The 17,814-nt window shown below is 34.2% G+C and overlaps 2 protein-coding genes across 2 annotated transcripts; both read left to right on the top strand.

Annotated features, from left to right (window-relative positions):
* The first annotated feature begins 3,891 nt into the window (after positions 1-3,891).
* On the top strand, positions 3,892-5,293 carry LOC147518453 (uncharacterized). Its single transcript, XM_086593922.1, has 4 exons — positions 3,892-4,381; positions 4,475-4,596; positions 4,681-4,820; positions 4,912-5,293. The coding sequence occupies exons 1-4, from the start codon at positions 3,892-3,894 to the stop codon at positions 5,291-5,293; spliced, it is 1,134 nt and encodes a 377-aa protein (XP_086450048.1).
* A 498-nt stretch (positions 5,294-5,791) lies between these two features.
* On the top strand, positions 5,792-6,821 carry LOC147518452 (uncharacterized). Its single transcript, XM_086593921.1, has 2 exons — positions 5,792-6,047; positions 6,478-6,821. The coding sequence occupies exons 1-2, from the start codon at positions 5,792-5,794 to the stop codon at positions 6,819-6,821; spliced, it is 600 nt and encodes a 199-aa protein (XP_086450047.1).
* The last annotated feature ends 10,993 nt before the right edge of the window (positions 6,822-17,814 follow it).

Genomic DNA, 17,814 nt, shown 5'->3' with positions numbered 1-17,814 from the left:
AACATGACAAGATGGATCTAGATTTACAATACACCAAGATGGGTGTTAGACATATAGCACTTTGAGGTCGAAAAGGCGATTAATATATATGTGGTGATTAAAGGATGAAGGTTGGTAATATAGAGTTAGAACTGAATTTTTCTGTCTGTCTGTCTGTCAGGTAATCCAACATCTCCCGTATATACTCATTTTCTTAACTCATATAGGAAGCATACTCACAAGTCATAAGTCACAATGGTAGATGAAGTCTTGAATTGAATGACAAATACCTCATCACCTATAACGACATTTTACTGCTGCCTAAACTAAATTAGAAAGTTTCATTATTCTGTTCACCTTACATGGTCCCTATTACTTACCATTTAAGTTAGTATGGTATGAATGATGATTCCTATGGATTCTTTGCATTCCGTAAACATAGGAGTGAAGGTTGACAATGAGTGTATTTCTATTCAGTTTGTTATTTTCCAGAAAAGGTGCAATTGTGTAATTTTTGAACCTTTGTTCACACTTCATAAGAACAAAGTTAGACAAATACCTCATCACCTATAACGACATTTTACTGCTACCTAAACTAAATTAGAAAGTTTCATTATTCTGTTCACCTCACATGGTCCCTATTACTTACCGTTTAACTTAGCATGGTATGAATGATGATTCCCATGGATTGTTTGCATTCCGTAAACATAGGAGTTAAGGTTGACAATGAGTGTATTTCTATTCAGTTTGTTATTTTCCAAAAAAGGTACAATTGTGTAATTTTTGAACCTTTGTTCACACTTCATAAGAACAAAGTTCTAATAGGAATAATTGTTTTGTTGTTCAAATTTTTGGTTATTGTTCTGTTATGTAGTTCTCTATTCCCAACCAGCCTATTGAGAGTGATTCTATTTTTACATCAAGTCACTAATAGAAAAAACCTATATGATAATATTCATGGAGGCTCTTCAAAGCATATATTGTGTTCATTGTGTCCATATATACTTGGACATCAACCCAAACAAATTGAGATGATTGTGCACTATGTTGCATTATGTAAATGGTTATCATGTAGAAACATCATCTTTTGTCACAAAGTTTACTTCTAGCCTTCATTTGGCTGAGTAGAAAACTAATATTTCTTGGTTTAAGTTGTTCATTGATCTTTAACATTCAGTTATCTTCTACTGAAAGTGTCTTCTTTAACTCTTTGCAGTCATATTTATTTTGTTTTTTGCTCAACAAGTTATTGACTATCAATATTTTGTAGTATGTCATGTTCTCATAAATATTTTATTGTTTTCCATTTTCTCCTCAGCATGGATAAGACACAAACTACTTCTACCAGTGAATATGCTGCATTTGCTGAGGTATTTTTTCAAGTGTTTTTTATCTTCTTTTATTCTTTCACATTTTTTTTTCTTTTATTCTTACATGAATTGTAAAACTCCACAATCTATACAATGTTTGTTTTATGATTACGTTAATATTGTTAATTTTAAATGTATTTAACCTTTCACTAATTACAAAATAAAGGTTATGAACAAACAGCTACATGAAAACCATCAAGTCCAATCAGCTTATGAGGTCGTCGAGATACCTCCACGGTCAACTCTACTTAGTGTTAATCCTTCTAAGCGCAAGTTGGCTCAACACACAAGAAGAGAGAGAGCGCATAAGTGCTAATTCGTCAACCTCAGAAATACCTTCACATCAAGTCGAATTAGCTCATGAGGTAGTAGTCACACCTCCACAGTCAACTATTACAGTTATTCCAACCAATCCTAATGCTAAGGTATATATGTATTATATTCTCATATATATACAATATTTGTTTTCTGCCGTACGCTAATTTTGTGATGTATAGGTTATAAGCAAACAATTGCATGAGAACCACCAAGTCCAATTAACTCAAGAGATTGTCATGACACCTTCACAGTTAACTCTTGGAGTCAGTCCCACCAATGTTTTCATACCTTCGTAACTTTCTAGGTGCAAGTTGGCCCAACACACAAGAAAAGAGAGAGAGAGCGCATAAATGCTAATATGTCAACCTTAGAAAAATATTCACATCAAGTCCAATAAGCTCATGGGGAGGTGGTGACACCTCCACAGTCAACTATTACTGTTAGTCCGACCAATGCTAAGGTATGTATTATATTTTCACAATATATGCAATATTTGTTACGTTCATTTGTGATGTCTTTATTATTTTATCAAATACAAAATACAGGTTGTCAACAAACAGTTGCAAGAGAACCATCAAGTCCAATCAGCTCAAGAGGTTGTCGTCACACCTCCACAGTTAACTCTTAAATTCAGTCCAACCAGTGCTTTCATACCTTCCCAGCTTTCTAACCCCAAGTTAGCCCAACGTACACGAAGAGATAGAGAACGCAAAAGTGCTAATTCGTTAGCCTCAAGCTTGAGGAAACACACTCAAAAAGCGCTTTTCGATTGAACGTTGGCACAATGGACAAGAAGAGAAAGACAATGAGCTCAAAATGTGGCATTAAATGTAACTACTCCACTTCCTATTAGTGTTTCTGAATCAAGAGAATTCCCCTTAGCAACAAGTTTTAAGGTGAGGAGCAAAAGAAAGCAAAGAGACAATGATGATTTGACTACTATTAAAAAGAATCGGACTAGGAGAAACTTAGCATCAAACTTTCAGAATATTCCAGCGGTGTCCCACACGTAAGTTCATTTATTTGTCTATTTTTTTTTGGTTTGTTTTTTTTTCTCGATCAAAATATTATCTCTGACATACTTTTTATTTCTTTCCCGACTTAACAATTTTTAGCAATGTTACGATTCATCTAGAGGAATCTTCTACTGATATGCATATTCACGCCCGACATTATCTTGGAAAGATGGATGTGGCCTGTCCCTTCTGTAAAGCACTGCACTGGATGGATGAAAGGCTTGCAAATTCATCGCTTAGTAGACCTCTTTTCGGGACGTGTTGCAAACAAGAAAAAGTCAGTGTTCCTCTACTTAGTCCATTGCCTCTTGCGATTCAAGATATATATGATGGTAGTGACGCCAAAACCAAGTCTTTTAGACAACATCTTCATCAGTATAACTTGGCTAATGCATTTACTAGTCTCGGTTGTCAACCGGATGACCGAATATTCAGCGGTAGCGATCCTATTCCATTCACTGTTCATGGTGAGTTACGCAATCAAATTGGATCGTTACTACCAGAACCTGAGAAAGATCCGACTTATGCTCAACTCTATATTTATGACCCGGCCAGTGCCCTTGATTTGCGTTTATGACCTGGCTAGTGCCCTTGATTTGCGTCATCGCCGAAATCCAGAATTGAGACGTGATGTTTTAGATGTCATTCAGAGTACACTGTCGGATTGTAATAGATTTGCTGAAATTTTTTGTCAGGCATATGATATATTGAGTTCTCGTGCAGCTAAGGAAAATGACGTGGCAGCTTATCTCCATTATAATACATCTACTGACCGACGGCGATACAATCTCCCTTCAGCAAATGAAATTACAGTTGTTATACCTGGGGATGGAACTGAAATCAGAAGCACAAGAGATATCATTCTTCATTATAGATCAGGCAATGCACTGAAGTGGAATGCACTGAAGTGGATTGATGAATGTAATCCCGCTTATCTACCCCTGCATTATCCTTTGTTTTTCCCTCGGGGTGAGCTTAGATGGTCAACTGAAATGAAACTTTATGATGTCAATGATGACGATTCGAGGAGATTGACTCAGATGGCGTTTTATGCATATCGTTTGTTTGAGCGTCATACTGAATATTCAGCAATACTCCGTGGTGAAAAATTATTTTAGGAGCTTCTGTGTGATGCTTGGGCTTCTACTAAGCAAAATCGGCTATACTATCATTATACCCACCAAAAGGATCTTCGTGCTGAAGTGTACATGAGTTTGACAAATTTAGCTGAGGATACGGATCCTAATCAGGTTGGTCAGTGGTTTATTTTGCCATCATCGTTCATTGGAAGTCCAAGGTACATGTATGAGATCTTTCAAGACTCGATGGCTATAACACATTACAATAAGCATCTAGATATATTCCTTACGATGACGGCTAATTCTCACTGGCCAGAAGTGCAAGAAGCCTTTTTAGAGAACCAAAATGCGTTAGATCGACCTGATGTTCTTGGTCGTGTTTTCGAACTGAAGAGAAGAGCTTTAATGAAATTTATCAAGAAGAAAAATGTGTTTGGCTATGAAGTAGCTCATGTGTACACCATTGAATTTCATAAGCGTGGCCTCCCGCACATGCATGCACTCTTTTTCCTCAAGCATGAAGATAAAATTTGTACCGCAACCCAAATTGATCGAATTATATTTGCAGAATTTCCCGACCCAAATAAGGATCCCTTGCTCTTTGATACAATAAAAAGTTGTATGATCCATGGACCGTGTGGTGTTAAAAATATGAACTCACTGTGTATGGAAAATGGCAAGTGCACAAAACATTTTTGACATGAGTTTACAGACGCGACAACCATACAAAAAGACGGCTATCCACTTTATATGCGTCGCAACACGGGATGTGTCTATATGCTGAAAGACAAAGAGGTTGATAATAGGAACGTTGTCCCATATAATCCACAGTTGGTGAGGATGTTTAATTGTCACATTAATGTCGAAGTGTGTGCGGGATTGCAATGTGTTAAGTATATCCACAAGTACATCTACTAGGGTAATGACAGAACAACAATGGTGTTGGACGGCAGAAATGAGATTAAACAGTATATTGATGCCAAATATATTGGACAACCAGAAGCAGCTTGGCGGCTATTTGGGTTTTCCTTACATGAAGAGTTTCCAACTGTTGTAAGGTTATCTCTTCACTTGCCAGGTATTTAACACCTAATTAAACAAATTTCATCAATATACTATTAAGTTATATTGGAATGCCATACTATTAAGTTATGATTTGTTGCCAAGTATGCATCATGTTGTGTTCAAACCTAAGGAACCGATGGAGAATATTCTTGAGAAGGCGAAACAACAAAAGTCGAGTCTCACTGCATTCTTCGACTGTTGTGCTTCAAATCCAGATGCTCGGGCCTATACTTACCAAGAATTTCCCGAGCATTTTGTTTTTCACAAAACCGATAAGGTATGGACTAAAAGAAGTAGTGGTTATGCTATTGGCAGGATGTATTTTGCCAAGCCCAACGAGGGAGAGAGGTTTTACTTGCGTCTACTATCGACCATCGTAAAGGGCCCAACATCATTTGAGGATTTTCGCAAATTTGAAGGTATTCCTCATCCAACATTCAAGGCTGCATGTGTTGCACGTGGATGATGGAGAGTGGATACATTGTTTAGAAGAAGTGGCGATAATGAATACTAGATATCAGCTAAGGAGATTGTTCGACATTATTATGTTGGAATGCAATCCAGTGCAACCACATCTGTTGTGGGATAGATTCTCAATAAGTATATGCGACGACCTAGCGCACAAATTACGAACTATCTTCAACATTCCCAATCTATCAAAAGAGCAGGTGACAAATATTATATTAATGCCTCCTTCATGTAGCCTATATTATATTATTAATACACAAATTTCCTACAGGTGACAGATTACGGGTTGCATCTATTGGAGCAGTTCCTCATGGAATCTAAAAACAAAACTCTAGAAGACTTTCCCCCGATGCCCCGACCACTCAAAAAATGGAACAAAGGTATTGGAAATAGACTAATTTGGGAGCAACACCAACTCTAGTTTGATTTACAAGATGAACAAATCAACCGTAACATTGATCGTCTTAACAATGAGCAACGCCATGCGTTTGATACCATGGTTGATTCAGTCATACAAAATGCAGGGGGAATTTTCTTCTTAAATGGAGCTGCAGGTATAGGAAAGACATTTGTGTATAATACGATTGCAGCTAAATGTCGTCATCTAGGACATATTGTGATTGCAGTTGCCTCATCTGGTATTGCGTCGCTTTTATTAGATGGTGGTAGAACAGCTCATTCAACTTTTTCTATTCCTTTTGATATGTTGGAGAACTCTATGTGCGGCTTCAAAAAGGATTCACTCAAAGCAAGTCTGTTTAAAGAAACAAAATTGATAATTTGGGATGAAGTCTCGATGCAGCATAGATTTTGTATTGAAGCAGTCGATCGTTCACTCCGAGATGTTTCTAACAATTAAAGACCATTTGGTGGAATCACTGTTGTTCTAGGCGGTGACTTCCGACAAATTCTACCAGTTTTACCACAAGGTGAACGTGAGGATATTGTAGGTGCATCATTGAAAAGGTCTTTGCTCTGGAAACACGTCAATATTTTATCTTTGGTGCAAAATATGAGATTAGACAGTGACTTGCCAGAGAACGTGTTGTTCTCCAATTTCTTGATGGAGGTATTACTTAGTTTCTTGAAAAAAATAATTCTTTTTGCAAACCATTTTAAATTATACACAATCACTCATCTCATATGCTCTCATTTGAAATTTTCATGTTGGAATGAAACCAGAAGAAAGTGTTCAATTGCCGCCGGAGATTCAAAATTGTAGCAATCTTCATGACTTGCTAAATAATGTATATCCCGATCTAAGTGAGCAGTATGAAGCTGACCCAAATTATTTGACCAAGCGGACTATCCTTTCAGCACACAACGATGATGTTAGCACTACAAATGATACTGCACTAGATACGTTTCCTGGGGAAGAAATTGTTTGCTTAGGTGCTGACAAGTTAGGTGCTGCTAGTGTTGTTGATAGTGGTAACGCAAATAGCTATCCGACAGAGTACTTGAACTCACTTGATCCTTATGGATTGCCTCCATTCAAGCTTACGCTCAAGAAGGGATGCCAGTAATGTTGCTGAGAAATATAGCGCCAACAGATGGACTTTGTAACGGCACCCGCCTGATGATTGTGTGCACAAAGCCATACGTGGTGCAAGTTCTAATCTTAACTGGAGAAAAAGTAGGGAACGTACGCTTTATCCCGAGAATATCATTAACGCCTTCGACCTATTAAATACCATTTCAAATGACCAGACGACAGTTTCCGATTCGATTGTCGTTTGCAATGACGATAAACAAATCACAAGGGCAGTCTATTAAGTACATTGGTATTGATTTGCGAAACCCGGTGTTTAGCCATGGTCAATTATATGTGGCGTTATCAAGATGCACTTCTTCAAAACGAATCAGTGTCATCCTCCCTCCTGATTCTTCAAACCACACAACTAATATCGTGTATCTTGAATTCCTACTTTAGTTTGAGAGAAGGTATATTTCGTAACTTTTGAGCTTTAATGTTTATTTCTCAATTTCTTTTTATACAAAATTTAAAGTTTATACAAAATTACTTCTAAAGTTATTAATATTTTTCTTACGGTGGAATTATCTTATTATGCCACATCATTAGCGACTTTGAATGTAATTAACATACTACGACAAGCATAACTATTTACATTCATTCTTTGTTCAAGGTTTTCAGTGACATCCTTTTCTTTGAGGCCAAACTCTTCAATAAACTTCTTCATATTGTCGTTTTAGTTTGAACAGAGGCCAAACTCATGCAAAGCAACTGGAAATGTGGCCTACTATATATGGAGAAAACTGCAGACAAGTGGGGGAAGAATAGAATGGGTGATGAGTGGCATGAGAAGTGTTGGGAACATTACGATGCCTCTGGCCAAGCTGAGAACATTACTATACATTCGTATTGTAAAAATGTCATTCAAGTTAGATCAATTTTGTACGATTATTTGGAAACATATGTAATTTTTTATCGCCTCCACGAATACTAGATGTAATTTTTACACCCATAATGACTTGAGTGACGTAGCCATGGGTTAAATTCTAGTCTACATAATAAAACAACTTGGTTTTTAAGCGCTTTGTGTGAAGCCTACATCCGACGGCTAAAAGTTTATATAATTAGTACATTTGATGATTAATAGTACAATTAAGAGTTAATAGTAAGTTGATTTTAATTAGTAAACAAAGACCAAGTTGATTTTAATTAGGAAACAAAGACTCTAAAAAAAAAAAAAAAAAAAAAAAAAAAAACCTTCGTTTGGAAAACGTACTCACCCTTCGTTTGAAACAAACGTACAGGAGACTCCACCACCAAAAACTCTCCACCACCAGAAACTCAACAAAGGTGATTCTTCTCCATTGCTCCAAGTTCTCTCCACCGCTCCAAGCTTCTTCAACAGGTGTAGTGACGTGATTTCACATATTAAATTGTATTCTCTACTAATTTTTATTAATGTGTATACCTTTAACACTCAATCTTCTCTGCATATTGCCTATACGTTAAATGTTTTTCTCTCTATCTCGATACATTCTCTCATCTCTAAGTTTAAGCGAGGACTTCCTTCCCTCAACGAAATAATTATATTATATTTTGTTCTACTGATTTCATATGAAAAAATTGCTTTTAGTTAAAAATTGATATTTTGTTCTACTTTCACATTACTTAACTTCTCGAACTAGGTATTTAGTTACTTTTTCTTTGAATGGTTGCTTTGCTGATAATGTAGGCAGCCGCACGTAATTCTAGAATAAGTTGGACTGTGATTTGTAATTGATTCCGGCGTTATTATATGAACTGTATCCACGCACCTCACATGGTCCCTATTACTTAAGTTTATCTTAGCATGGTATGAATGATGATTCCCATGGATTCTTTGCATTCCGTAAACATAGGAGTGAAGGTTGACAATGAGTGTATTTCTATTCAGTTTCATATTTTCCATAAAATGTGCAATTATGTAATTTTTGAACCTTTGTTCACACTTCATAAGAACAAAGTTCTATTAGGAAGAATTGTTTTGTTGTTCAAATTTTTGGTTATTGTTCTGTTATGTAGTTCTCTGTTCCTAACAAACCTATTGAGAGTGATTATTTTTACATCAAGTCATTAACAGAAAAAACCTATATGATAATATTCCTGGAGGCTCTTCAGAGCATATATTGTGTCCATTGTGTCCATACTTAGACATCAACCCAAGCAAATTTAGATGATTGTGCACTATGTTTCATTCTATAAATGGTTATCATGTAGAAACATCATCTTTTGTCACAAAGTTTACTTCTAGCCTTCATTAGGATGAGTAGAAAACTAATATTTCTTGGTTTAAGCTATTCATTGATTTTTAACATTCAGTTATCTTCTACTGAAAGTGTCTCCTTTAACTCTTTGCAGTCATATTTATTTTCTTTTTTGCTCAACAAGTCATTGATTATCAATATTTTGTAGTCTGCCATGTTCTCATAAATTTTTTATTGTTTTCCATTTTCTCCTCAGCATGGATAAGACACAAAACTACTTCTACCAGTGAACGTGCTGCATTTGTTGAGGTATTTTTTCAACCGTTTTTTTCTTTTATTTTTTCAAGGTTTTTTTCAAGTTTTTTTTTTTTTTTTAATTTTTTTTTTCTTACATGAATTGTAAAACTCCACAATCTATACAATGTTTGTTTTATGCTTACGTTAATATTGTTAATTTTTTTTTTTTTATGTATTTAACCTTTCACCAATTAAAAAATAAAGGTTATGAACAAACAGTTACATGAAAACCATCAAGTCCAATCAGCTCATGAGGTTGTCGAGATATCTCTATGGTCAACTCTACTTAGTGTTACTCCTTCTAAGCGCAAGTTGGCTCAACACACAAGAAGATAGAGAGAGTGCATAAGTGCTAATTCGTCAACCTCAAAAATACCTTCACATCAAGTCCAATCAGCTCATGTGGTAGTATTCACACCTCCACAGTCAACTATTACAGTTATTCCGACCAAATTATTGATAAGGTATATATGTAATATATTGTTATATATATATAATGTTTGTTTTCTATCGTACGTTAATTTTGTGATGTACAGGTTATAAACAAACAATTGCATGAGAACCACCAAGTCCAATTAGCTCAAGAGATTGTTGTGACACCTCCACAGTTAACTCTTGGAGTCAATCCCACCAATGTTTTCATACCTTCACAACTTTCTAGGCGCAAGTTGGCCCAACAATAAAATTTGTAATCTGCTAGAGTTTTTTCGTCTTTCTTAAGGCTACTCTAGGCAGTTAGGTTGCGCCAAAGCCTACCTAAGCTTCTAAAACTCTGCCTATACCAAATCTGCTCATAATAGTTATCATAACACATTGCATCTTAGATCATCATCTTAGATGTACCTCTTTACGTTCATGTAAATAATTTACATATAAAAAATATTTTCTAATGGCAATAGAAGGTGTTTTCATCCAATTCTTATGCAAAGTCTTTAATTCTTAGTTTGATTGTCACTTTATTGCCTTCTTCTTAGCAATTCACTTATGCTACCCCATCGACTTATACCGATTGGCGACTACAGTCCACCATATTCCTTGAGAAAGCTAGCTGGAGTATTTATTATTATTATTATTATTATTATTATTATTATTATTATTTTTGTATCAATCAACTTTACAATCTAGAATGGAGCCTCTAAATTAGTGTATGATTGAACTTATCAGAAACTTAAAATAAGTGTTTTGGCAGGTTATCTCACACAAGGAATGGACTCAATTTTTAATATTTTGCATGACTTTGAGATAATGTTATTCAAAAGGTTATTAATTCAATAGTACCATGTATTTACATTGTGGAACGTCCAAGCTAGGAACACCAATTCATCTCAAAATTTCTATTGTACATTAGACACCAAAATATTTGTGTTGGATGCTCACACTCTTTCTATCAAAGGTGTATGCACTAGAAAGTTAAGGAGTATGCATGATCAGTGAAGACTAAGCACTACTGTTTTTGTGGGGTACAATTTGAACATTGATTAATTTTGGCCATTATTTAATTGGTTGTGTGATGATGCAGGGAATCAGATAAATGTGAAATGAAGCCTCTCTGTTTTTCAACTTCAAAATTATGAATAAATAGCATTGATCAATAGAGAAACCTATCCATACTTACCGTTAATCTGTGATGCTTATTAGTTAGATCTGCATATGGTTTCATGTGCCATCATAACTAATGTGGGTGCTTACTGTATATTTTTTATTCTGTGTGGTTTGAATTGCTTGTTGATAATGATTTGGAATTTTCGTCAAGTTATTGTCATAGTTCATGGTGTTGCTCTGTAATTCTTTTCATTGTCTTCTTAGACATGTTTTGAGTTGTTGTATGCTTTGAAAAATGAATTTATAAATAACATAAATTATGGATCCATAAGGCAGTACGACTTATAACCAACACCAATTGTGCATTTTTGAAACACGAAACATAAAGAGATTAAGGACATTAATAGTCATTTTGAACACAACCAATTAAACACATGTCATGACAGTCGGTGGCTACGGGTTCAATGTTCTCAATATGAGTTGAGAGCAAGAACATCAACACCACCAATACAGTTATGTCGTTCCTCATGTTTCTACTTCTTCTGCCACACTGACTAGCTTCTTCCTATCTCCAAAGTTAAATAGAGCAAAAAAAAAAAGGGTTAACTAGTATTACCCCCTACTTGATGAGCCAATTAGGATTTCCCCCAATTAGATGGAGAAATTAGGGTCTCCCCCCCAAGTACACACAAAAAAAAACACAGTCAACCAAAAAAATACAGTCAACCCAAGTTGACTTTTTTTTTGTGTGTACTTAGGGGGGAGACCCTAATTTCACCATCTAGTTGGGGCAATCCTAATTGGCTCATCTAGTAGGGAGGTAATACTAGTTAACCCAAAAAAAAAAAACTTAAACAAGTAGTTAGCCTTGGATTAGTTTGCCTTGATATGTCATTCATAAGCTTATGTAATGGGGATTGTTGATCTCTTCATTTTAAAAGAGAGCAAGGAATCATCCTTCTGCGGTTCTGCCTTAGCATAAAACGCGATTAGAAAGCACGGTTTAGGATTCCAATTTCTTTGGAATCTCAAAAACATTTTTTACAATATCAAAACAAGTAGTGTCTCTTTTACATATTTGCAACTAACAAGTAGTGTCTCTTTTATATAAGTATCCCATTACTTATATAAGTAGAGAAACTGTTCGGAAAAATAAAATGCAACAAACACTAAATAATGAAAAATATTAAAGACAAACAAGAATTGGTGGAAGGCTACATCATCAGGAGTTTAGATGCTGCATGCTCGACATTTTGACTGTTGCTCTTCCAAGCCACATCAACCACTCCAGGCACTGACGCACCGTTTCTACTAGTTCTATACTTCTATCTGATGATAAATTCCACCATGACTCATCGTCACCTCAATTTCTCTCAACTTCGACTTATTTTGCGAAAGTACTAAAAAAGGTCGTTGTTCGTTATTTGCGCGCTTGTGCCTTTCTGGATTTGGTCAGTCTTTGACCGAGCCCATTCAAATCGGGTTTTTGCTCCACGCCTCCACATAAAAAACTGCCTTCAAAAGTTCAAAGGATGACTATTTGGGCTTGGGCGTGGTCTTGGGGCTTGGGCTTGGATCACAACGAAACTGGGTTGTAAAATCTAAGTTGTTGATGTGTTCTCCCTCAAGGTAAAGGTAGTGAGATTAGACTGCACATCTTCTTACATTTTATCAATTGATTCTAATGGTCTTACTTGAGCGAAATATGTGGATAATTAATTTTTTTGTTGTTGGAGATATGGAGTAAGTGGGACATTGGGCCAAACTAAAATAGCACCTTCATAATATGTCTTTCCTCAGCAACTTCATGATGCATCACTAAAACACTTTCCTCTACAACTTCAGCCTCTCTCTCCAAAATGTGTACTCTTCCAAGCATTCTTTCACGAGATATGAGGCGTTATAAAGAATCAGTTGTTATAAAAAATCATCTGCGTTCCCAAGTTTGTAATTAACATTATCAAGAAATGCGACTGTTTCTGACAGACCTGTTTGCATTTCCCGTTTTTAAAGTAATCTCTACATCGTCAATACACCTTCAACATTTGTACGTAAAACACAATAACTTTAGTTACAAGACTGTTATTTTAATTTTGTTATTTTTATTAGTAAGTTTGCAAAAGAATATGAACATAGTACAACATTTTTTTAATTTATTTTATATATATTTATGAATGATTAGTATTTGTGACACATGATGTGTTTTTTATATCTTATTTGTCTTGTATTGCGTTTAATACATTGTAATGCAAAAAATATCATAGTAAAGATATCTGAATCTAAATGATGTGTTTGGCTAAAAAAAATTATACTAGTCTTATTGTAATATTTAAATGTGAATATTGGCCTTCAGTAAATTAAGATTTTTTTTTTTTTTTAGATTTTCTTACCAACATTCTACATTCCTCGAGCATCCCACATTTTCATTGCGTTGGCAAGGTCTCAAGTTATATTGAGACACATAATTGATTTGTTATATACACATGCAATATTTGTACATAAAACACAATAACTTTAGTTGAAAGACTGTTATTTTTGTTATTTTTATTAGTAAGTTTGCAAAAGAATATGAACATAGTACAACATTTTTTTTTATATATATTTATGAATGATTAGCATTTGTGACACATGATGTGTTTGTTATATCTTATTTGTTTTGTATTGCGTTTAATACATTGTAATGCAGAAAATATTATGGTAAAGATATATAAATCTAAATGATGTGTTTGGCTAAAAAAAAATATACTAGCATTCTTATAATATTTAAATGTGAATCTTGGCCTTCAGTAAATTAAGATTTTGTTTTTGAGATTTTCTTACCAACATTCTACATTCCTCGAGCATCCAACATTTCCATTGCGTTGGTAGGGTCTCAAGTTAATTGATTTGTTATTTATATCTTATTTGCATGTTTTGTCTCGTATGCATTTATGTATTTACGTACTACATAACACTCCAAAAAATGATTCATATGAAAAAGATGTGTACCCCATCTTCCATCTTGTTAGTTTTAAACTTATATGCTTTTTTAACTTGTCTCAATATTTATAGATACTGCAAGTTTATTTGTACGACATTTCCAATTCATCATAGAAGAACAATTGAGATTGCATTCAACTATTCAGTTATTATTAGAACCCTATCTAGTAGCATATTGAACTATGCAATGTCATCTAGACACACTTGGGGATGGAGATTGGAGGCTGCTCTAGTTGTTGTTGTTTCTACACTTCTTTGTTTGTCTTCATATTTAGTTGTTGAGATCCCAAAATGTCATCCAATTCGATCAGCATGCTTTTTGGGCTATTTTTTTAACAAAGACACGTACCAACAATCATTATTTCTACAATATCTTAGTCTTCTGGTGTATTGTTGGGGTCTCAGGTGATCGCGTTTTCTATGCCTTCATTTGTTACACAATTGGGGCTCCCCAATAAGACGTACTGGGTATTTTGTCTCTTCACATTGGTGAGCTTGTTTAGCTTGGTGAGTTTGTATTTTTTTTTATCCAATATAAGAAGGGTGTGGTTCATTATTTGGTGCTTCAATTCATATCTATTACTCTGGCTCGCTCAAGTAAAGTAGTTTAATTTCATCTAATGTGAAAATTATTGATTTCTTATATTAAGTTTTCTAGATTTACTTTTCCTTTATTGGTTAAATGGGTTGATTCTATTTATTAGGTATTCAGGTTCTCCCTTTGATAATGTTTAATATGTCGACTCTTGATTATCCTTCTCTTCTTGCTCAAACCCTTATTCCTCTAGTTGCCATATCCATGCCTTCTATCTCCTACACATCCTTCAGGACACTTGAATGGCTAAGTTCGACGTTCTAAGAAGATATTTTTTTCACTGCATCAATGTTGTCTTCGAATTGGAATGTAGCTTTTAGATAGCTTTATTGTGGTTGTATTCATTCCAAAGCTATTATGTGTTTTCAAGGCTCTATTATTTTCCTTCTATATTAGATTTGACATTCTAATGGTTTTTTTCATTTATTATCTTGTACCTACATTAAAGATGTACCTCTGGGTGAGATGCAAGAGAGGGTTTGGAGACGACATCATTACTGGCACAGATTCATGGATTACGTATTCTTTTTCTCTAACTTGATTCTATTATATTATCCAACTTCTTCAATTTTGTTGGGAAACCCTGAGTATCATTCTTATCGTGATCGATCCAGATCATTTTGTATGAAAGATAAAAATGACATCATATATGTTAAGAAAAATAATACCTCATTCGTGAACCTCTACCACTAGCAATTAATGTTATCTATAATAGCATTATTAACATTTCATCTAGAGACACGTCTTTGTTAGACATGAAATTAGTCCAAATCATGAGATGTAGTCACTAGAATGCATATACATGACAATCAGTGGAACAATCGATTAACATCATAATCTATATACCAAAAAAGTTATCATTATGTTTAACCAAAATATGAAAATAAAAATTATAAAACAAAATCAATAAAAATAAAATAAATATTTGATAAAAATAAGCAAGATTACGACAACCATAAACATGAAACATGATGCAAAAAAAAAGTAATAATAGCCCTCTCAATCGTATCTCACATAAATAACAAAAATCACAAGCTAGTGGACCTATCATAAATATGAAAAACCTAACATATATTTTTTTATTTCTTTTATAGAAATAAAAGATAAAAATGTGTCTTTTTCGGGTGCCCTAACAATGTCATAAATGACGACATTGTATTCATGAGTATAGCTGCAATGTAAAATAATTTAATTTTATCATGCACGATGTTTTGTATTTTTGCTTTTAGTTTGTTTTTCTAGCTATTTCCAACTAATAAATTGGATGTTTGATTCAACTTTTTTATTCAATACATATATGTTATAATGTTGGTGATGTTAAATTTTGTTTTGAAACCCTGAGTATGATTCTCATCGTGATCGATCCAGACCATTTTGTACGAAATATAAAAATAAAATTATGTTAAGAAAAATAATACCTCCTGCATGAACCTCTACCACTAGCAATTAATGTTATCTCGTGGAGATGGACATGGCTTATAATACATATGAATGCGGGTGCTGCAACAAGTGTATTTCTTACTCAATTTTTATACCTCATGATGTGTGTTCTAAAGGAATGGGTGTTTGTAGTTTTTGTAGCATATTTCCTTGTAATGATTATGTTCGTCTGCCTCTTTGTACCGGAGACAAACGATGTACTATTGGATGATATGGAAGAGATGGTATGGCGGAGGCATCGATATTGGAGGAGATATGTTCTTGCTAGGGATGATGGGGTACTCTCTCTCTCTCTCTCTCTCTCTCTCTCTCTCTCTCTGCTTGAGGTGGAATCCTAACTGTTGGAGTTAATAGAATTAGTATGTAACTGCAAATTAAACTTGTGAACCCAAAACATTATGAAATTGCAAATCAAAATAGATTGTGCAACAGTTCAAATTTTGCAATAAAACCTTGATCATGAATGGCTTCGTATAGTTGAAATTAGTCCAAATCATGAGATGTAGGCAATAGAATGCATAGACATGACAATTAGTGGAACAATCGATTTACATCATAATCTATATACCAAAAAAGTTATCATTCCATTTAGCCAATATATGAAAATAAAAACTATAAAACAAAATCAATAAAAATAAAATAAATATTGGATAAAAGTAAGCTAGATTACGTCAACCATAAACATGAAACATTAATAGCCCTCTCAATTGTATGTCATATAAATAACAAAAATCACAAGCTAGTGGACCTAATGGTGCTCATAGACATGGAAAACCTAACATATATATTTTTATTTTATATAAACTAGTAAATGGCCACGTGCGTTGCACGTGTAAGTCATATAGTTGATTTATTTATATAGAATTTAATATGACAAAATAATAAGATAATTGTAAGTACAATAATTTGACAGCATTATTGTTTTGGATTTGAATTTGGAGATGCTAATTGTTTTTCTCAACAGTAGCTTCATCTTTAGTCATCCGCATGTTTGCCTTTTCACGTGCTGAACAAAAATATTTGAAAAGATATCTAGCTGTCTATTTTCTATTAGTAAGTTTTTAGTACTTGTGCAAGGAACTATTTAATTAAAAAAAATCATATATAAACTAAGGAAAAAAATGAGAATAAATGACTCGAATTGACCTTGATGTTGTTGCTATTATAACTTGGTTCTTGAAGTTGTGCATTGAACTGAACAAATTCATTAGATTCTAGTGAATTAATGTCCTGAAAAAACGTTAATAGTTTGTTTGTTTGTAATAAACTTTTTTTTTTCCGATGTACATTGTAAAAGATGTATATGATGAATCATAAGCACCACTTTTACCTTATTGTATTTGAAATGATCAATCGAGTCCATTGGTTTTATGATTAAGAATGCCAAACGAATCTTACTTAACCAGCAGAAACTCTGCAAGATGCTAGAGAGAGTTTGGGAGAAAAAAAAATTGTGATTAGAGATGGTGAAGATGCAAAAAGAAAATACATTTAATTTGCTAGGACAAATTATTAATAGTTTGTTCCTTGTAGTATATAGAGTTTTTGATGTTTTGTTTGGTGGAGCTGTAAAAGCGGGTATAATTTATCAGATCAAATTTTTAGTGTTAATGATTTGGACCAGCAAAAGGAGTAGCACATTACCCAACCGCTTGCCTTCCTGTTACAGACACATTTGATCGGAGTTTCGCATGATTCATCTACTACGGATATGATATTCTCGGCGATATCTTGAGATGTCATTGTACTAATGGATGAGGTAAAAACAACCCGTTTCACGAACTTTGCTATTGAGCAAGCATTAAGGAGGTTTAAGGTGCCTTTAATAGCAAGGCCAAGTATATGTGAGTATGTGACTAAACATAACTCTCGGATAAGTCAAGAACAATCTAGCATTAGTTAGTAATCAGTTTACCGTTTACACGCCTGTAATAATAGACTCATCATTT

This window comes from Coptis chinensis, chromosome 2, assembly GCF_015680905.1.
Source record: "Coptis chinensis isolate HL-2020 chromosome 2, ASM1568090v1, whole genome shotgun sequence".
NCBI classification, from domain to species: Eukaryota; Viridiplantae; Streptophyta; class Magnoliopsida; order Ranunculales; family Ranunculaceae; genus Coptis; species Coptis chinensis.
The sequence above is the reverse complement of the archived record's forward strand: the minus strand, read 5'-3'. Positions and strand labels throughout refer to the sequence as shown.